Below are 22275 nucleotides of genomic sequence, written 5' to 3' on the forward strand. Positions count from 1 at the left end.
CTTTCCCCTCCTTTCTCTCTGTATTTCTCCTGGTCTCACATCAAACCAGAAGTGAAATGGAGATGTGAGCTGATTTAAGGAAAGTGTTAGATGAAAATGTACTTCCTTTATTATATAGGGAGATATTTTTAAATGCATATAAATAAACATTTTTAATTTGCTTAAACGATCAGATTTTATCACTGTGAGCATGTGTTTTGCTACACCAGGAGTGGTGACTGTGAAAAATGAGGTTCCAGACTGTTGGTCCATCTGGTGTGGTGCAGAGAAAGTGGTTCCGGAGCAGCCCCGTGGGTGGGGCCGCCCTCCCAGGCTGCCCTGGGCCAGGCCTGCTGGACTCTGATGCGCTTTCCTCAGAGATCCAGAGTCTACCTGTCCCCCAGTTCCTGCCATCCCTGCCCATAACACTCACACACACGCACAGAGGGCTGCTGGAGATCTATTCCTGAACACTCCCTTCCAACCCTGAGTCCCTCCTAGAGCTGAGCTGTGGCCTACTCTGCTCCATGCTCCCGGCAGTCAATGAAGGTAATGGCTCTTCCACAAGCTAAGGTTCCAACCTGGGGTTGCGGGGTCTGTGAACCCCTCAAATTATATGCTGAACACAGTGCTGAGATGCACAATTCTGATTTGTTAAAGGCTGTGACCAAGCTGTGGGCCTTACAAGGCCAGGCTAAGACACGTCTATTTTTGGATCCCAGGTCACCAGCACCAGTGTGGGGCCTGCCACAGAAGAGGGGAGCATAAAATTACCATGTTCAATTTCCTTAGTGGAAAGCTGCGATACCCTTTAGCCCTGGGGTGCCTGCAGGGCTGATGGGACCTGAGGGGGTCTTTCTCCTGAGCCATCACAACAGCCCAATCTCTGGTGGGACACTTTTTTAGGTGACTCACATGATACAAGGCAGCCCATGGCACTGCTGGGAAGGTGTCTTAGGTAAGTTTTCTTTTTTATGGAACTCAAATGCCAGTGGACAGACAACCACCAACCCAGCCTTGTGGGCCCATGCAACCTCCTGACCTCTCATGTGGGCAACTGCCATTGCTTACCCAACCTGCCAAGCCTGGCCACCGGCCTCCTGTCAGGCAGAGGTCTTCTTGAGGCCAGGGATAGGCTTCCCTGCCTCAGATCTTCACAGCCACCATCTGTCCTTGACACTGGGGAATGGGGATGGTTAGAACATCAGTCAGACCCCACAGGCACCTCACACTAGGGACCTGAGCTCCACCCAATCTAAGACCAGTTACTTTATTTCCACTGGACTAGTGAAGAGGCTGAGGCTCAGAGAGGCTAATTACCTTGCCTGAAGTTACACACTTGGAAGCAGCCACTCTGGAACCCAGGCCATCTGAACTCGAAATCTGCTGCTCTACATTGAGTCACTCCCAGGCACTGCATGGCCCTACAGTTCAGAGCACACGTTCCCTAAAGCAAGTGGAGTTCAGTGGGAGCAGGGAGGAGTTAATAAGGGCCTCCTGGGAAGGGAGCCCAGGGAACACTGAATTAAAGAAAATTCAAGGGATTTCTTGGCCGGGGGTCTTGTCGGAGCCTTTGGTGTGCTGACACATCACTGTGGCTCTCCCCAAGCAGTGGAATCTGCAGGATTTCCCCAACTTACTTGACAGAGTCACTTATTTCTGGAAGACAAACTTCCCAGTTTTACAAAGGGAAACAGAAGTCCAGAAAGAGGGAGAAGTTACCCGAGTCACACAGCAAATGGCATTTAAAGATCATAAAACTAAAACATCACTGCCAGTCACCTTTCCACTAGCCCCTCTTCCCCTGCTCTCAGAACCCTGATCCTGTCCTCTGGTGCCATCTGGTTCCTATACCTTACGTGCCTACTGTCACTGATGAGCCCATGGTTTCTCTCAGACCACCGGTAGGAGGAGAAAGAGAAGCACCTGCTGGTCTGCAGGGCCTGTGCCAGGACCAGATCCACCTTGTGCATTGTTACCCTGGGCCCTGGGAGCAAAGGGCGATGGCAAGCAGGCTACAAACACTTTTTATGGCCTGGCCACCTCCCAGAACAATAAACAGAGGGGTAGGCAGCTGGCACAAGAGTCCTCTGGGGAGAGAAGGCCCCAGGTAGCAGATTCCTGACCAGCTCTGGAAGGGAGGTAAGAACAATGGCTTCTCCCCAGAGTTAAAAAGATTCATACTCTAAGTTCACATCCCTCTTACTCCTTTTTACCATTCTTCCCTTCTTGGCCTGACCTTGAGGTCTCGCTTCCAACCTTGCCTCCTCCAGGAAGTCTCCCAGGCCTTTCGGGATAAGCTAGGGGTCGAATCCATGTTCCCTGGACACTCTGACTCCTGTGATGCGTGGAGCATGGCTCTGATTGACACTTGTCCATTCATAATAGTGCTATCCATGTACCTGGCAGGCTTCCCACTGGACCAGGAACTTCTGAGTGGCAAAGACTATTTGCTTCTGGGGCCCAACCACAGCACAAGGGGTGCCCAATAAATGTCATCAGTTGAAAGAAAAACCTGAACTGAAAGTGGTTTAAAAATTCAATAGACTGATAGACTGAGTCTGGAGATTCTGCTCACAAATGCACGCAGATTTTTACATGATCTCATAGGCATATTTCTAACAGTGTCCCATTTTGATCTTTTAGAAGTATTTTCAAGGTGACCTTGTTGTAGGCCCACTGAATGGGAAGGGAATATGCTGTTGTTAGTGAAGGGTGAGAATGATTCTTTAATTTTTTTCTTTAATGCTATGTATAATGATTTTTATACATTTTTTAAAGGAGGGAAAAAATTATTCTCAAAGCTGCATCGAAAAGATCCCACTTTCTCTATATATAACATCTCTCCAGCTGTGACCCTGGCTTGGTCCAGAGAAAATCTCTGGGGGCTCCCTGGGGCCTGAACCCTGATGGACAGACAGCCTCATGGAGTGGTAGGACCCTGCAGAGTGGACTCAGGCCCCTCCTCCCCTGCAGGGCCCCTCTATCTGCAGGCCTCCCTGAGAGTGCTGGTGAGCAGGCGAATTCTGCAGCCCAGGGGTCGGTCACCAGGCCCAATCCCATGGGCTTTGTATCAGCATCCTTGCTGGGGAGGATTCAGGGCAACTACTGTGGGGCAGGCAGAGGTAAGACTGAGGCAGAAGAGGCAACTGTTTGTGAACCACACACCCCTGCCTCACAGGTCATGGTCTGCAAACCTTCCACCTTCTCTGGGAAATAGACCCTTCAACAGAATCAGTCTGGTCCCTACAGTGGCTTCCCACCTCACTCCTTGAAACCATGGAAGAGGAGGTGGGGCCTTGTCTTGATCCCTCACCCAGCCCTCCGGGGCCTGAGATGCCTCCAGGAGATTGACACATCCCATCCTGGGCCCCGGTTCCCCTGAGGAACACAGGAACTGGAGGGGCTTAGCCAATGGGCCAGGGGCTCATGGTACACTCAGACCAAGGAGACACAAGGAATGGGTGGGTGACTTGTCCATGGTGACCACAAAGGACAGCAGCAGGCCTGGGACTCGTAGAGCCTCTTGGGCCCCAACAGAAGTGCCATCCCTAGCACCCGAGTGCCCAGGCCCAGGGCTAGGGCAGAAACTCCTCTTTGACAGGCATCGGGGAGGAGGCAGCGAGGAGGCCAGCACTGCTGGGGCACGGGCCCCCCAGGGGCGGTCCTGCCGGAACAGAGGTACTGTCCAGGGCTGGCAGCAGCTGGGGTGGCTGCTGCTGCTGCTTCTTCTTGTTCACTTTGCGCTCCTTTGCCCGCCGGTTTTGGAACCAGATCTTCACCTGCAGGATCACAGAGAGGTGATGGGCTATGGGTGGCGGGAGAGAGTGGTAGAGCGGGGAGAGAGGAGGACATGGTACTGGTCCTTCTCTACGTGGTGTCTGTGGCCTCTCACCTGCTCCTCAAGGACCCCAACATAGTCTCTCCCTGTAGACCTTGCTCCCCTCCCCTCAGGAAACCTTCCTCTTCCTCTCTCCAAGACCCTCTTATCGGCGTCCCTCCAGGGAGCCCTCCTTCTTCCCCATGACTGCTCCCTCCTCTAGGGTTTAACAGCACTGGTCATGGCCTGCTGGAATGTACAACTCTTCAGTTAGATGGATCCCTTGTTCCCCACTGAGGTGGCAGGAATATTAGGTTTCCTTGGGGTACCTGCTGGCAGCAGCTCAGTATCAGCTGAGCTGGACACTCAGCCTCTCTGTTCTCCCTCTACTGAGTCCTGCAATCTGCTACCAGGCTGAGGTGGGGGAACCCATAGTCACCTGTCTTTCGGTGAGCCCCAGATTGGCAGCCAGCTCTGACTTCCGCCGGATGGTGATGTAGCGGCTGTAATGGAACTCCTTCTCCAGCTCCAGGCGCTGGTGGTCTGTGTAGACCACGCGGTACTTGTCCTTGGTCCGTGTCTTACCTGAGAAGCAGAAGGGTCAGGAGGGAAGATGGGGGGGGGGTCCCACAAAAGGCTGGGGCTGCCGATGAAGCTGGGGCTTCTCTCAGGCCTCCTGACTGGGAGTCCCACTCTGATCACCAGCTCCACCAGCTATAACCAGCATTTGCCAGCTATGGCTGTGCAAATGACATTCCCAGGAGCTTGTAAAAACATGGCTCCTGGGTGCTCCCATTTAATCTGAGTGCCTGGGAGAATCTGCATGTCTGACAACCCCCAGGTGGTTCTGATTCAGGGGTTCTCAGATCACAAGTTTGAACACCAAAGACCGAAGGGGACACCTGGCAAGCAAGGGGATGTTGAGGCTAAGATGTTAGCTGCTCCTTTCTCTTGTGCAAAAGAGAGCAGGGACGGCTGCCCCAGGTAGAGGGGGAAGTGGAAGAATTCAGAAACTGAGGAGTAACTGGGCCAGGGCTCCCAGTTCCTGCTGAATGCTGATCCCACGGCAGAAAGACTGGGCTTGCTGGGGAACCCCAGGACCTGTGGGTATCTCAAGAGTCCCTGGCCCTGGACAGCAAACCCTGAGCTGGGGCTGCAGCAGGGTAGGGGCTGGGCTGCCTAGCCAGACACGTGCCAGCCTACATCCAGGCACGTGGCAGCAGGGAGGTAGGTGGCTCCACAGGTCATTATTACTGAGCTCCTGCTGGGAACCCTGCCCTGGGGTAGGCAGTGAACAAAATAGAGAAATCCCTGCCCTCCAGTAGCTCAGGTTCTAAGGGAAGGACAGACAAAAGGTAAATGTGGAAAACATTTGAAATGTTAATTGACAAGTATTTGGAGAAAAAGAAAGCAGAGAGGGAGGACTAAGACTTTAGGGAGGAGGGAGTTGCAATTTTCCATAGAGTGAAGCTAGCTGGGGTAGTGACCTGCGCCTGTAGTCCCAGCTACTCAGGAGGCTGAGATGGGGGGAGCATCACTGGAGTCCAGGAGTCTGAGGCCAGCCTGCACAGCAAAGCCAGACCCTGTTTCCAAAAAAAAGTTTTATTAAATATACTGGCTCATGAAGGGCCTACTGAGCAGGGGAATTTAAGCAAAGATCTAAAGGAGACGAGGGAAAGAGGCAAGCAGGCATCTGGCAGAGGGAACAGTAAGTACACAGGCCCTGGGATGGGAGCACAGTTTCCACTTGACAGGTTTGCATGTTTGAGGAACGGTGAAGAAGCTGGTGGGGTGAATGCAGGAAGCAAGGGAAATGGGCAGGACACAAGGGGAGGGACTCTGGGTTTTACTACGTCTGGGATGGGAGCCATTACAGGGGTCTTTTTTGGTACTGCGGAGTGAATCCAGGGGCACTTAATCATTGAGCCACAACCCCAGACCTTTTTTGTTTTTTATTTAGACACAGGGCCTTGCTCACTGAGTTGCTGAGGCTGGCTTTGAACTCATGATCCTCCTGCCTCAGCTTCATGATCCTCCTGCCTCAGCTTCCCAAGCCACTGAGATTACACTGAGCGCCACCGAGCCCAGCCACAGCAGGGTTCTTAGTAGAGACGCCACGAAGTCTGATGTAGGTGTTCACGTTTTCTTGCTGCTGCATGGAGAACAGATTGGGGAGAAGAAGTGGCGGTGCATTGATGCAGGAGGGAGAAGGTGGTGGCCTGACTTCTAGATGGGGCTCAGCCAGGGTGAGGAGCTGGACTGGGACCATCTGGGGTTCACGTCAGGGCTGTCTTTAGGGCTGGGATTGAAGTCTGTCTGGGGAGAATATTAAGAGTCATGCTTGGCCTGGGCTGGTGTGGGGCCTGGCGAAACATCAGTTTCCTCTGTAAGAAGTTGAGCATGTAGCTAAAAATAGGAGGTACACACCAGCATGCATGTGTCTTCCAGGGCCTGGTGGGTCTCAGAGCCACCACGGCCCCCTTCCCACCTCATCCAGTGCCCCACAGCAGCCCAGCCTTCACCTCCCCGATGGTAGCCCTGTCCCTGGCTCTCCCTCAGCGCCCCTGCACTACCTACCCCCATCCTGGCTCTGCCCTCCACCAAGCCCACGCAGCTTGGCAGGACAGCCACTGGGCTTCTCGTGGGCCAAACGGTTCTGTGGAGATGGGAGACAGCAGATGTTCCTGGGCGGCTTTTCCCTGAGTTTTCTGCCAGAGCAGCAGAACCACACCGGACGCTTCCATATCCCCCGACCTCAGTCTGCTGCCCAACATAGCACGGGACAGCCTCGGCCCTTGGCCAGGTCTGGCCCCAGGAAAGGGCCAAGGGAGTGGCTGCTGAGGCTGTGGCTCCAGATGGGGCCTCTCCTTAGCCCAGAAAATTCAACACTGTTTAAAAACAATTCTGCCTAATGCCACTACAAACAGAGCCCAGTAGGCTCTGAAGCCTCAGCCTGTTGGGTTCATGGGGCTAGACTCAGAGGGGTCCTGGGACTTTAGTTTCCTTTCATTTTACAGAAGGAGAGTCTAGTTCAGCATGGTCACATGGCAGCCAGGGGACTAAATAAGAGGCCTGATGAGTCTCTTTTTAATCCTCCCTGTGCAGTCAGGGTACCTGGTGGCCCAAGTGAGCACAGACCTGTTCAAGACCATATCCCCTGCTCTAGAGTTCTATCTCCTCCAGTGCACTGCTCTTCACCCTACCATATTTTGGGGCTGCTGAGCTTGACCCACATCCTCCTAAGCATTGGCAATATAAACTTAAACAGCAGACCATCCTTCCAGGAAAGGAGGAGTCAGTGAAGGGTGAGGGCAGGCTCCTGGGAGCCAGGCTTGGGCCGGGGTTGGACAGCAGCAGCTGGGGTCTTTAAAACATCCAGAAAACAGGGCATGTGGTGCACACTATAATCCCAGTGACTCAGGAGCCTGAGGCAGGAGGATCGAAATTTGAGGCCAATCTCAGCAACATACTGAGAACCTCAGTGGCTTAGGGAGACCCTGTCTCAAAATTTAAAAAAGGAATGTAGCTCAGTGACAAAGTACCCCTGGGTTCAAGTCCCAGTACAAAACAAAACAAACAAAACACCCAGAGGACTCACAGCCAACCCCAGGAAGAGTGTGGGTTTGGGTAGGGGGTGGTGCTCCTTGCCCACTGGGTCTAGCCCTAAGCGGTTACAGATGTCCTTTCCCTCGGTACCTAGCTCTCTCTCCAGTTCTTTCTGATGGGCAACAAGGATGCACTATGGCCATTTCATAGGTTGGGGAAGCAGGGCTTGAGAAAGGCTCTGGCTGAGGACCATCCTGCCTGGCGGTGGTGTGACCTCTAGCCTGCTTTTCCCCAAGATGGAGGGGAGCATGAGATAAGATGGAGACGGGGCGTTAGCCACACAGTTTCCCCTCTGTCTGGAATGACTGCCAGTGGAGACCTGGCCCAAAGGCCTTGGCATCTGGGCATCCCATCTCTTATCCTGGAAGAGGGGCCAGTGGGCTCAGGAACCCATTGGTCAGCTTCTATCTGGCCAAGCTGGTTTTATTCCTAAGCAAACAGTTTGCCACAGAACAAAATGTCAGATTCCTTATGTGGCCCAGAACCCAGGGAATCCCACATGTCATTCAGGGAGGAAAAGTAACTGAGTCCTTCTTCAAGCCCAACTTGGTGGCATCTAGTCTCATTAAACATAACATAACATAACATAACATAACATAACATAACATAACATAACATAACATGCATAGCCTTTGACCCATGAATTCCACCCCAGGAACTGATCCCTCCAAGAACAGCCCACAGCTCTAGCTCTTTCCAAAAGCATAAGACTGAAAGGAGGGTCTTTGTGTGCAGGTAGGGAACTGTTTAAATAAAAGATGGTACATGGAGACGAGCACTACGCAGAAATTATGATGAAATTACAAAACTCCAAACGTGCAATATGGGGCAGGTTCTAAGATATCTGGAAAAGCAAGACCCAGATGGATGCAAAAAAAATATGTCCCTGTTTTATACAAAAGTGGGGGACAGACACATCGTTTATGTATCCATATACTTCTTTCCAATGAGTATATGAGAAGCCCAGTAACAGGGGCTGCTCCTCTGGGGAGAGGAGCTGGAGGAGGAAAGTCATAGGTAGGAGGGAGACTTTGGGGTGTTTAAATTTTTACCATGTACAGGTGTGCATTGTACTCTCAATGACAGGAGCCCCAGTGGGCTCCAGTCCCAGCTCTAGCCAGAACTCGGAACTGCCACAATCCTTCCTGTCCCAGTCTTCTGAGCACCTGTGCTACCTCCAGAGCCCAGAGAGGAGGGGCCAAGGTGGTGCGTGAGAGCGACGGGGCAGGGAGAGGGACTGAGATGAATGATTTACAGGCTCCTGGGACACTGGGACTAAGGGGGAAGTCTGGTTCCTATAACAGGTGTCTGATGAGGGGTCGGCCCCTCCCAGCCTCCTAAAGAGTAACCCTTGGGGCCAGATGCTTGTGTGGGTAGAGGGATGGTAGGAGCGCAGGGGCAGGCAGGGGGTTGGGGTGGGAAGAACCTCGGATCACTCTCTGCTCTCGTTTCGGAATGCACAGAATGGCCCATTCCTGTGGTCAGGCTGCTGTTGGAGGCTGTGGGCTCATCTTCTGCAGCAAGCAAAGGGCAGGATCTGCAGCCTCAGAACTCCTAGGGAGCTTTCTTGAAGCACAGTCCCTGAAATTTGGAGTCAGTGAGGTTGAAATGGGTCTCTGGGCACTTAACCCCTCTCTAGGTGACCGTGGCACATGCTTGTTTGCACGAGCAGACCTCTGGTTGCATGGGGCAGCTTCTCACTGGTAGGGGAGCCTAGGATAGTCTCCTCACCTCTCTGAGACTCATTTTCTGTATCTATAAAATGAGGATTATTATTATTCTAGTAATAGCCATCATGTCCATGCACCAGGACTTTGAATATGTCTCTCAACAACCTGAGGTATTGTGTGACCATGTACCTACTTTACAGATGAGAAAACTGAGACTCAGAGAGGTCCACATGCAAGACAGGTATGATTCAAAACCAGGTCTGAGGTAGCCTCAGAAATAGCACTAAACCTCTCACATGGTGGAAAGATGCCCATAATGCTCTCCAACCTGAGGAGTAGAGAGGATTTCTTGAAATGGGGATGGTGCCTAGCACAATACCAGCCACACGTCAAATGCACAGGGAGGGCAGAGCCTACCACTGTCAATACCAATGGGACCGTCATCTGGCAGGAATGTCAGGGGCTGGATCTGTGCAATGGGTGGTATGTTGGATGGGATCGTTTTATTTGTGAGGTGCCTTCCAACTTGGAAACATGAAGCTCCCAATGTTTGATTCTCTGATTGTGTTTGTTATTATTGCTGAAAGAATTCTGAGGCCGATTTCCCAGTCTGAGAGTCTAGACACCAGGCTTGCCCAGTTGGAGGACCAAGTTGGTGACCTGAAGTGGGGTCCCCCAATCTGGCCTGGGCAGGAGAGGACAGAGTGTGGCCTCTGATCCAGGATGGGGTGAGTCGTTCCAAGAAAATCAAATAGTGTCTGGGTCAGCACTTCCCTTGCCCTCTTCCTGTTGGGTCTGTGGCCTTAAGGGATGACCAGTTCTGTCCTGTAGTAAGTGGACAGACCTCAAATCCAGCCCCAACTCCTCTGTGACCCCTCCCTGGGTGGTCCAGCCCCAGCGCCTGTGCACTGGGATCCCACCCCACCCCTACACAGGCATGCATTCTGCCAGGTTCCACCCGCAGTACTACATCCTCATCTCCCTGCCATCTCGAACGAGCATGAGCCAGAGAGAAGAGATCCTGGTCCCAGTTCTGTGCTATCTGTCTGGCCTTGAATAAGTCCCCTTCCTCTTTGGGCCTCAGATTTTCCTGTGCCCCAAAGGAGGCCTGGGTGTCCACTCCCAGGGCCCTCTGTGCCCTCTAATTTTGTGCAGTTCTGAGTCCTTCCTCAGAGACCAGACCCTCCTCACTTCCTATCACCCCAGCCAATACCCAAGATCGGGTGCAGCCTGTATTGTCCAGTAGAGTGGAGCAGGAGGTATAGGGAGCTGTGGCCTTCCCGGGGAAGTGGCAGGGCAGTGGACGAGGGCAGCCACAGACTCCTACTCCAAGGAGTCTTCCTTTTTCCAGATGGAGAAATGGGTCCAGGGAGGCTGTCTTGCTGAGGGCAGCTGCAGAGCCCATCGGCAAAGACAGAAGTGGGAAAGACAAAGGGTTCAGCAGGCGCTCCGGAGGGCCTAGGGTGAGGACCAGCCCCAGCCCAGGAGTCTGGGTACCTTCACCTTCCTAGGTCTGGTAGAGACTAAGGAGGAGCCTGTGGTTTTGAGTGGGAAGCTTTGATTGCTTGTCCCAGGCCTGCCACTGACTTGGAGTGGGACCGTAGCCAACTTTTTCTCTTCAACATCCCAATTTGCAAAGGAAGAGCTTGACCCCTGTTAGGGCCCATGGTGAGAAGGAGTGACAAGAAACCTTGGAAACTGGAGTGGGAAAGAAAAGAGTTAGATTTAACCAAAGGGATGCTGGGCAGTTTTTAGAATATTTTGAGGAGGGGGAAAGAATTTCAAATATGGCGAGCAGGCCAAGAACTTTAATATAAAACGTGAGGTGTTATCCAGACTAATGCAAGCCAGATGGCAGTAATGGTGACAGGGTACAGAAAGCCCAAAGTGAAGGTGCTTCATACCCTACCGAGGTTTGGAAAGGCTAGGTGTACAAGGTGTCTCCAGACCTTGCGGGGGGTGAGGAGCACTGGGGTGTGGTCCAGCCTGGCCAACCTTAGCTGAAGGGCAGGAGTCTGAGTGTCCCTGGGCTTCCTTCCCACTGCCAGGGACACAGAACAGAACGTGAACACAATCTGTAGAGGGCAAAGAGCTATGGGCAAGAAGAATGGAACTGAGCTATTTGCAGAATGTTGGAGGAATCCCTTGGGAAAGAGAGGAATGTCACCTGATAGAGTCACAGGGCGAAGAACACACTGGCCTAGGGGTGAGGAAATCTGGCTGGGTCACCAGCTGGGCATGTGATCTCCAGTTTGGGTCTGCTTCCCCACCTGCACCACCAGCACTTGCACCTTTGCTGTTGCAGCCCTGACCCCACCAGTTAGGGGATGAACAGATGCCTTTCTGGGCCATGAGGCTTCATGTTGGGCCCATAATTTGGTCCTTGTCCTGGCTGAGTTGGCAGTCCCAGGTTTCTGTATAATGGTTCTTCGCTCAATCCCTGGAGGAGGGATGAGATTGAGGGGAAGAAGGAAAGGAGGACAGCCAGGTTAATCTTACGAGGAAGCCCAGCAACCCTGGCCAAGCTTCTTCTCCCACATCTCCCTCCTGCCCAGTCAGAATTCTCTGTCATTGCTGTCCCTTCCCTCCTGGGTCACCTTCAACCTTTACATCATTGGCTGCTCTATTTTTTCGTCGAGGCCCACAGTCTACCTGGCTTAGGGAAGCAGCAAAAAGAAGGGACTTGAGTCAGATTAGATCTGAAGGTTCTAACCTAGGCCAGTCACATGCCAGTGATGTGTCCCCCATGTAAGCCACTGGACCTTGATGAATCCCAGTTGATATTATTTGTAAAATGGAGGTGTGAATGCCTCCTTTCCATGGTGGTGATAGAGCCAGGTGTGATCATCTACTTGACAAGTAATTATTAATAAAAGCTAGTTGTGATGATGCAAATGGAGACGATGATGACTGTCCTAGAGAGGCAGTCTGCAGGAAAACCAGGAGGTCATCCAGAATGGATTACCACTCCAGGACCTTCGCTTTGCTGCCCAATTCACCACACACGTGGCCATTTAACCCATTAAGTCCCAAGTTTTCAATTCTGCAAATATTTTAATGACATTGACACAGGTGCATTAAAATAGTTTGGAGATCTTAATCCAGAGCTTACGTATGTATTATGCTAATTAATACTAAATAATTCTACTATGATTACTGTAATATATGATATTTATATACTGGATTTAAGTTTTCAAACATGTTCCCCAGCTGGGACAATGGGATAATATGAGTTACACCGAAATTAACTCAATAACATGTGAAATTTTGTTTCTTAGTCACATTAGCCATATTCCAGGTGTTCAATAGTCACGTGTGGCTGGTGGCCAACTACTGTACAGTTCAGACATAGGACATTTCCATCATGGCAGAAGATTCTACTGGACACAATGCTAGACCCAGCTCCCACCAAGGGTCGGGGCCCATGCTGCACAGCATGCCTACCCAGAGGGCACCCTCAGCCCAGGAACTTGCAACAGCACCTGCATCCCTTCAAGTCTCCTCTGAGGCTGAGCAACTTGCAGCTGGATCTTTTCCCTGGTGGGGTTTGCAAGCCACTGCCCACCTGGCCATCCTCTTCTAGGCCGGAGGTGAAGTCCCTGTTAATCCTCTGCAGGGGGCCATTCTGTAGGCTCACTTTCAGCTGAAGTTCTAGGAGGGACTCTGGACCCCAGCCCTTTCCTACCCCTAGCTACCTAAATGACCTTGGCAAATGTCCTCCCCAAGGGCCTTGACTCCTGTATGCCCGTGCGGGTGGGAACCATGGCATTGAGCTCACCATGTGCCTCACCCACACTGACTACTTGAAGAATTCTTATTGAACGAATAAAACAAACCTGCTACTTTTTCATCTCCCTCATCTCACTAAGGAACACCCCGCCCTCCAGCAACTAGGGCCAAGGGCTTAGGTGGCAGCTCTGAGGCCTGTCCCCCTCATCCGCCCCATCCAATCTACCAGCTGGTGGCCTCAGCCTCCAAAGCCCCCGCTCCCATCCACTTCTACTGCTCCCTCTAAGCAGCCACGAAGCTGATGGAGAGGTGTGCTGTCTGGGGTTTGAACTCTTGCATTTGCAAAGTGATGAGCTCCCAGTGGACACCAGCTCATGTTATTGAGACGTTGATAGGTGCTCAGCACTTATTGCTATTCATCACTTTCATGGGGGGTGGGGAGACAAGTTAAAAACAAATGTACCAATGAAATAATTGCCACTTGTGAGTCACAGTGTGAAGGACAGAGAACAGGGAGCTGAGAGCTATTCAGTACAACCTCTTGTACTTAGCTTGGTGGGGGCATCTGGAAGGGATGACATTGAAGCTGAGACCTAAAAGTTTAGAAAGAAGCTTCCATGTCACAAGTGAAGAATATTCCAGAAGAAGAGAACAGAATGTGCAAAGGCCAACAGAGTGAGGGGTTGAATGTGGGCTCCCTGTTGATGGATCTGGCCTGTCTTGTTCAGGTCTAATCCCCAGCACCAAGCACCTGGAAGAATCTCCGGCACAGAAGAGAGTATTACTGCCTGTCTTCCTGAATGAAGGAGTGGGCGAGTGAATGAATAATGAGAGGGGCACTAGACAAGGCCAAAGCACCTGCAGAACCCCTAGCTGAGGGGAATGGACTTGACTTCTAGAACAATGGGATGGCACTGGAGGATGCCAGTACCTCACACCTGCTTCTTCTCTCTCTTGCTGCAGGGGAGTCTATGCAGGGTGAGGGCTGAGGCTGGCCCGGAAGAGGGTTTAGCATGTTGGCAGTGATGGCTCTGGTTCCAGATGTCAATGCTGTTTCCAAATCCCAGGTACTCCCAGACAGAAGCCTGAGAAGCCAGCCCATGAAGACAGCTCCCTACCGACAAGTCAGACCTTGCTGCTAACAAAGCTGTTTCGGACCTTTAGAAGGATTCCTGAAGCTCTAAGCAGCAATATCTGCCAAAGAGGGGCGGGTGGGGGGGCATTCAACCAAAAAAAGCCTTCTGCCACCTTCTAACTGGGTCATTCCCCTTCCCAGCTACATCTGAGAGCTGAGGTGTCAAATGGAGCTTCTGCCTGGAGAAGAAGCTTTAAACAGCCCAGTCCCTGCTGTGCCCCCCCTCCCCCCAAGCCTCTGGGAGCTCATCCCCTGGCTGGCCTCCTTTTCTCCACCTGGGCTGGGAAGCACAAGGGGGAGGGGATGTCCGCTTCAAATGTGGTGCTTTATCTGACAGTTGCTTGGTGGGCTTAGACTCTGGTTGACCTGTGCCACCATACTGTAGCTGAGTGAGCTTGGGCAGACCACCGAACTGCCCTGAGCCTCGTCAACCTCATCAGTACAATGAGTCCAATAATCAATCCTTACACCTCTAAGGGTTGTTATGAGACTTAAATGAGGTCACCTGTGCAAAGCTCTTGTTACAATGCCTGCACAGGGCAAAGACTGAGCTAGTGCCACCCATTAGCTTTATCAGGAGCTCCTACTATGTGCAAGGTGGTGTGGGAGTTGGAACTGATTAAGACTGGTCCTGAGGGATATCAGATGGCAGTTGGCAGGGGTATACAGGAAGATGAGAGTAGACAGTCAACAATAAATGTTGTTGACAGAGTGCTTGGAGGGAGGAGAATCAAGGAGGGCTTCCTGAGGGAAGCAGGCTTGGAGCAAGGAGCAGCATCTGAACTGGTAAACTTGCAGGGGAGGAAGGAAGGACAGTGCAGGTCAAGGTATCAGACTGGAGAGGCAGGAAGTGTGAGGTGTGTGCCTGCGTGCACTGCCAAACACTGGAGAGGTGATTGTAGGCGCCCATGCGCAGAGGGCATAGTGTGCCAGGAGCAGGGGGCTGTGCTTTATTACAGTCACCATGGCTTCAAGGCTCAATCCTATCATAATCCTAATGGTACAGAGGAAGAATCGCAGGCTCAGAGAAACGATCCAAGTTAACTTGCTGGAGGCTATACAGCTTCTAAAACAAATGCAATCCCAGATCCCAGACTCCCTAGCCCTGGCTCTTACCCATCCCCAGTGAAAATCTCTAGGCAAACTGATTGGGAGAAGGTCTTCAATTCTGGGTTGGAGGCTGTCTTCCAGAGGGCTCTGAATATCATAGAAAAAGGGCTGAATTTTTCAGCAATGAAGTGGCAATTCCACAGCAGTAGGTAGCCAGGGAATGCTCTTGAGCAGGGGATGTGCCTTGACAAGGTAAGTGTGGCAATGGTGGAAGACAGCTGGGGCATCCTTGAGAGGTTGAAGGTGGGCGACCAGGTGTGGCTGTGGCAATGGGCTAAGTGAGTGGAATGTGGTGGGTAGCAGAGTTGTCCCTCCTTTCCACCTGTCTCACTTGCCCCATCTGAAAGCTGGTGTTGGACCAAGACCTGAACTCTGCTGCAACTGCCTCATCATCCCAGTGAACATCTCCCTGTCCTGTGAGGCCAGGCACCCCGGCAGGCCACTGATGTGTGGAGCACTGTTTATTCACAAGGAATCAGGCTCAGCCCACGACAGAAGGATGATTATAACCCGCCTAATGAAAACGCTGATATTTAAAGAAGCCAAGAAGGAAGACAAAACAATAGAGCCCCTTGTAGTCACTTCCCATCCTGGCTACAGTCAAGGGATAAACACTTAGAACTGATTAATATTTTGTTTATGGATTGTAGCCTGACTGAAGCCCAACAGCCTCTCCCTTAAGGTCCCCATCTCCACCACCCCTCTTAAACCAGAGCCAGAGTCTCAGTCCCAGCTCCACACGTCAGCCAGAAGCACTGTCCAAGTGGGGAAAGCTGGAAGCCAGGCTTCTACCATCAGCCTGAACTGCTGGCTGGACAGTCGTGGGTCCAACCCCCAGATGGTGACAGAAACCCAGGTCAAAGCTGACGTCTCACCCCACCCCTGTTCTCCAGGACATCTTTGGTCCCTTATACTTTCCTTGTCATTCATTCAACGGAATGCTTTGAGCACTTACTAGATGCCATGAGTTGAGCTGGATGCCCAGATATGCTAGTGAGTTAGACACAGCTTTGGACCCCTTGGGAATAAAGAACATGCAAACACACATAAAAGTAGGTGAGTAAATCGGCATTGGGTTAGGGCTCTGAAGGAAATACAGCAGAGATCATCAATGGATGGGGGGTCTACTCTGGGAATCACAGAGGGCTGCTCTGAGGAGGTGACCATTAAGCTGATACCTGAAGGGTTAGAAGGAGCCAGGTGTGCAAAGAACATGAAGGAAGAGCTTTCTGAAAGAGGGAACAGTAGGCACACAAGACCTGAAGTGGGGTGGGACTTGGCAGTACTGAGGAACTTTAAGAAGGCTGGATGGCTGCAGCAAGGCAGCCAGGGGCATGGCCTGGGCTGAGGTTAGGTAGGCAGGCTGGACAAGGTGCTGAAACTGTGCAGCTGTGGGGACCTCAGGAGGGAGCATATGCTTCATTGCAAATATGATGGAAATCCACAGAAAAGTCTAAACCGTCTCGTCTGACATTTTCCCCAGCTCAGTCTCCACTTGTGTAAAACAAACATAGTCTCTGGACCTGGGTTTCCCCATCTGTATATTGCTAACTGTCCAGTTTGGTTATTCTAGAAAGCTAGGGGCTCAGAAGTGGGGAAGAAGGGGCTGACTGGCCAAGAAGGATGGTAGGCTGAAGACCTGATGGTCAGTGTCATTGGGGGTTGAGGAGCCAGGACATGCAGTGACCTTCCTTCAACTGCTCCAGACAACAGTGTTACACAGGAGCCTCCTCTGGAAACCTGTGCTTTCATTGCCCAGAAGGAGAAACTGAGGTCAAAGAATGGAGGGGCATGGCCTTTCTTTTAGGGAGTGTTCGTAATCCTGTCCCAATTCTGCACCCAGTTCAGGAGCGCTACGGAGATTCACAGGCCTGGAGCAGTCAGCTGCAGTTTCCAGCTTCTAAAAGTCAAGGCTCCTGTATCCTCAGCAGAAAGGGTCTAACCTGGCTCCTGGGGCACCTGCTTTCTGAGAGCTTCTGGATCCCAAGCCTTCCAGTGCCTTTCCCTCTATTCTCCGAGAACAGAGTGCTTTTACCTCATGCCCCCACCTGCCTGCAGATAATAGTGTCAAATGATTTTTGTGACCATCAGTGGAGCAGGTCTCAGCTGCTCTTACGCTCAGAGACCAGGTGCTTTGTTTGATATCTCACAGCCCAGAAGCTCTCCCAAGTTCCCTCCATTTCTCTGAACCCCACCAGCCTAGACAGCAGATGGCCTCTCTCCAAGTCCCTGCCCATGGGGACATTCCTCATCCACCTGCAGATTCATTTGATCAGCAGGAAGCTGCAAGTGGAAGAGAGAAAATGTGGGCTTCCTTCTCCAGACTTCCCAGCCATTGACCCGCAAGATGCTGAGGGCAAGGCCCCCAATATCGCCTCTCCTGGAATATAATGTATGGCTCTTACTCTGGGATTTATAGGCAAAGCTTCTGAGAGGCTCCTTTTTCTCCAGGGAAAGATTTATATTTTTCATCAGATTTTCCCAAGGTATCTTTTTGGAACTTGAAGCAAGGTACAAACTGCTATTCAACCTTACTCCCTGCTCATTTCACAGATGGTAAAACTGAGACCCACCCCCCAAAAGATGACTAATCTTTGAGAAGCCTTGGGTAGAGTATAAGTACACAGGAGTGGTGCTCAGTCTACCTGGGTTCAAGTCACAGTCCCATAAGGTTCTATGGCCTTGGGCAAGTATTTAGCCTGTTTGTGACATAGTTTCTCCATCTTCAGTGAATATATTCATAGAATATCGCAGTGGGTGATGACAGTGCCCACTGCAATATTCTATGAGTTAAATATTCCATAATGTTACCTGATATTACTTAATCAAGGTCACAGAGGTGATTGGCAGAGCCTGGTTGCCTGTACCTCCCTAGAGGCAGCTAGGAACTTCTGGTCCCTGGGACTTCTGAGGAGGGTATGATTATAGCCAGAGCCTGTAGCTACTCATCAGGCGCTCCCCAGCATCTGCCTAGGGGGCAGGCTGGGGGTGTGTGGGAGATGGCAGTGAGGAGAGAAGGTGGGGGAAGTTCCAGGCTTGCTCCCAGCTGGGGGAAGGGAAGCAGGGATTGGACATCAAAGAGTGGGCAGGCCAGCTTCCCGCCCCCAAGGCCAGGTGGCCTTTGTCAGGACAGGCCAGACACAATCTGGACAATGGGGTGTCCTGTTCACTTTCCGGCCAACAGGAGTCACTACTGAGCCAAGTTGCAGTCTGTTACATGACAAAGGGGGGACCCATAAAGATCAAGCCGCCCCTCATTAAAGCTGAGCCTTTGTCCTGCCCCCTCCCCTGCTTTTGAAGAGGGTGGATCACAGAGGCCTGCCTGGGGGCAGGAGGTTCACAGGCTCAGAGCCAAACAGTAGCCACCTTCCCTACAGCATCTACTTCCCCTCCCCCAGGGTCAAGAGTTCAGGGAGGGCCTTGGAGAGGTTAGGTAGGGACCCCAGCCTCAAATTAGTGAGAGACACTCTTGGTCAGCCAACAGATACGACCCAATCCCTTCTCTGTAAAGTGGGGGGCTCAATCCTGGAAAGGCAGGTTCACAGGGTCGCGGATAGCGGCCTTGTGGCCTCTGCTGGAACTAGGACAGGAGTGGAAGAAGCCCAGGAAGACCACCAGGGCCAGTCCGCCTAAAAGAGTCCTGGGATCCAAGTCTGAGGACCTGCCTTCTAGTTCCGGCCTCACACAACACAGGCACGTCTCCTCAGTTCGCGGGATTTCAGCTTCCCTGTCAGAAAGAGGGTTGGGGTGGGCTCCCTAGAGCACCAGCTGGCTGAGACTCAGAGGGGAAGACACAACAGCCTTCCAGGGAGAGAGTGGTGGGAGGCCACGCTCTCGGGAACAGGGCTGGGCCAGGGCAGAGGTCAAACAAGGGGCAGCCTGGGCCGCGCACGGCACCTGCCAGTGCCAGGGGAACCGTCCCGAGGCGCAAGGCGAGGGAAGGTGTCCTTACCACTACCACCACCGCCTCCAGCCGCCACGCTGCGCCGCATCCACTCGTAGGGCGTCCGTCTCTGCGCTCCTGGAGAGGACGGTGCGCCCGGGCCGCCGACCGGCTGAGACAGGAGGCCGGGGCCGGGCCCAGGGGGCGCGGGTACCGCGCTAAAGTCCGGAGGGGGCCCGAATGCCAGCGGGGCTGGGCTGGCGGCGGGGGCCGCGGGCCCGGGGCCATAGGCGACGGCCCAGTCGTCCTTGGGCGCAGGGAACGGCGCGCCCCAGGCCGTCGGGGGCGCGGGGGTCGGCTCCACGTGAGTGTAGCTGGCGAAGTCGGGGTACTGCGAGGGCGCGGGGGGCGGGGCCGGGGGGCCGTAGGCTTGCGGGCTCAGGCCGAGACTCGGGGGCCTGGCGGGGCCGGGGTACACCGGAGAGTCCTTGTCCAGCACATAGCCCACGTACATGGTGGCCGCGGGGCCACCCGCGCATACTGGGCCCTGGAGCCGCCGCTGCCGGCCGCCCCGACGACCAACGACTGCTCACCTGAACTCGCCCGCCCTGCCGCCGCGCCCGCCCCACCCAGGCCTTTTATAGCTCCGGGCCGCCCGCGGCCCCAGCCGAGGCGGGTTTGCATTTCAAAGCGGGGGGAAGCCTCCGGGCCGCGAATCAAAGGGGGAAACCCGTCGGGGGCGAGGGGTTCAAAAGGAGACAAATTGCCGCCCCAAGCGGGAGGTGGACTGGCCAGGGCCTGGAGGGGGTTGGGGACGAGGAGCGAGGCACCGCTGCGTGTGGGAATCGCCTGCCAGGCGGTGGGCCTTGCGGGCGGAACACCTCGTCCTTCCGGTGGCCGCCGGGACCTCCCCACGACTCCCAGTTAACAGGTGGAGAAACTGGCTCTGAGAAGCAGGGGGACCTTAGCTACACCCAGCATGTGACACACTGGACAGTGACCAACCAGCTTGGGGTGAGGGGAGGCAATGCAGACTTCAAACAGGGCTCTGGTCTGCAAGGTAGCCGGTGATCTTTTGGGGGAGGGAAGAGGGGTCACGACCCCTCTAGTCTGGGATGAAAGCTGTGGAGGTTTCCCCCAGGGGAATGCACATATGCACATACACGAGTCTGCATACTTCTGGGGGTTTCACTGGGTTCTCAGAGAAATTTCTCAAAGGTGTGAGGCAGGGGCGTCTTCTGGGGAGGATGTCCTGAGAAATTTTTTGATGACCCCCTACCCTTTTATCATGATTATTGAGACATTTCAAACACACAAAAATAGAATAATCTAATGACCGGCTTGTATAATGCTCACTATGAACGCATCACCCACCTTGGATGATGATCAAGATTTGTCACTTTTACTTCACCTACTCCTCCCTTTTTCCTAAAGTATTTTAAAACAAATTCCAGACATCATGTCATTTTACCCCTACATACTTCAGTATGCATCTCTAAAACACATGGGCATTTTCTTACATAATATGCCATTGTCACATCTAACACAATTTAACACCAATTTCTAGGTATTATCTAATATAGTTGGTATTCAAAGTATTCCAGTTGATTAAAAAATGTCTTTTTAGCAGTTGCTTTGTAGGATTCAGGAACATTTGAGAGCTGGGGTCTCTGGGTATTTTAGTGTATCATGCCTGCTCCCCCATCCAATCCAGCACTGGCAAACACTTCCCAGCTATCTCAGGGGCATGAATGATCTGTGAGTGGGAGGGGCAAGGCTGAGAGATTTGGGGAAGGACTTATGAAGGATAGGGCTCCAGGTCAGAAAACCTAGGGGATATGGGGGTCCCCTCTAAGGGGGCTCAGGGTCAAGGAGCTGTGCAGAAAAGCCCTGTAGAATTTGATCCTCTGACATTTCCTGGGAGACCCCTGGTTGGGCAGAGATGTGTGGTCCCCCAAAAGAAAGCAGAATTAGGCTCTTAATCTGATTGAACTTTCTCTCCCTTGGGTCACTACATTAGCCAGGGCTGGTCAGCATCATCTGAGAACAAGGCAGCTGGGTCAAAGTCAGGCTATGACTTGCAGGACCCAGTGCAAAATGAAACACAAGGTGCAGGAGTCAGCAAGATGGCTGAAGTAAAGCAGAAATGACCTTTTGTAAGTCTACCCAGAGCAGCATGGACCTCGACCTGCTGCTAGACGTGTCCTACTGGCCGCAAATGCGGATGTAGAGTTTGCAGCAACCAAGGTCTCTAAACCATGGCCAGTGTGGGAAGTAAGTAGCTGAAGCAGCTGCTCAAGGCCAAAGAAGGAGGCTCCACCCATGGAGAAGCCTTAGGTAGTGAAGATGCACCTGTGGGCCATGGTCATCCTGCTGGGATGGTGAGCAGGAGAGTTGGCATCTATAACACAAGACCTTCAACCAGGTGCAGATCAAGCCCAAGAATTGGCCACTACCTGGGTGAGTTTCTCTACCACCTACATGCCTGAGAAGCACAGCCATCCTGGCCTCAGGCTACCCACTCCTTCTGCTTCATCCCCCTAAAGTGGCCTGCTGGCTCATAAAGCACACACAACTAAAGAGAAAAAGAAAGTTTTCTTGTTCAAAACTTATCTAGAATTTCAAGATGGCAACAGTAGAACATTTCAACCAGGACCACGAAGCTGGCCCTGGTCAAAAGTTCACTCTTATACATAACAGTAAGCCTGGGCTCCCCTTACTGCTTAGAGGAAGTCTTCCCATTGTGTGAGTGGAAGCACTGAGGTCCAAAAAGGAAAGTGGTAAAGCCCAGGTTTCTGTTGCACAATGAAGACTGCTTGTAGAAGGGAAGGGCCTGCCTGGGTTGTTGCTGGACATAATGAGCATGGACATAGCACTTGGCTGTCTCAGCAGGGAAGGCCCCATGTTTCCAGGTCAGGAAGTAGGGACACAGGGGTGAAATTATTCTTAGAAGTCATCTGGAGCTCTGGGCTGGACTCAGGGGCCAGCCTTTCAAGGGGTCAGTGAGAATCAGGATGAGAGAAGCCTGAGAGGACCGAACTCACTCTGAGCTGCAGTAACGAGGACTGCAGGGCTTGGGGGAAGAGAAGGAAGGCCTGGAGCGAGGGCTACATTTGGGCAGAGGGCAGGGCACTCCTGGGAGGAGAGAGAGAGAGAGGGAGAGGGAGAGGGAGAGAGAGAGAGAGAGCGAGAGAGAGAGAGAGAGCGCTGCAGACCTGCTGCCCATTCCCAAGCAAGTTTTCTGTAAAGGGCCATCCATCATGAAACGGGTATTGTAGAAGATGAACTCTTCCATAGGGAAGGCATGGAAGTGACTGTTGGGAGTCCCCAGTTAGGATGCCTT

At 52.6% G+C, this 22275-nt stretch overlaps 1 protein-coding gene across 1 annotated transcript; it reads right to left on the bottom strand.

Moving 5' to 3' along the window:
* Positions 1–3557: 3557 nt before the first annotated feature.
* On the bottom strand, positions 3558–19446 carry CDX1 (caudal type homeobox 1; the record flags this gene model as incomplete). Its single annotated transcript, XM_079144942.1, has 3 exons — positions 3558–3761; positions 4239–4384; positions 19002–19446. The coding sequence occupies 3 exons, from the start codon at positions 19444–19446 to the stop codon at positions 3558–3560; spliced, it is 795 nt and encodes a 264-aa protein (XP_079001068.1).
* Positions 19447–22275: the final 2829 nt, after the last annotated feature.

This window comes from Sciurus vulgaris, assembly GCF_902686455.1.
Source record: "Sciurus vulgaris genome assembly, chromosome: 6".
NCBI lineage: Eukaryota > Metazoa > Chordata > Mammalia > Rodentia > Sciuridae > Sciurus > Sciurus vulgaris.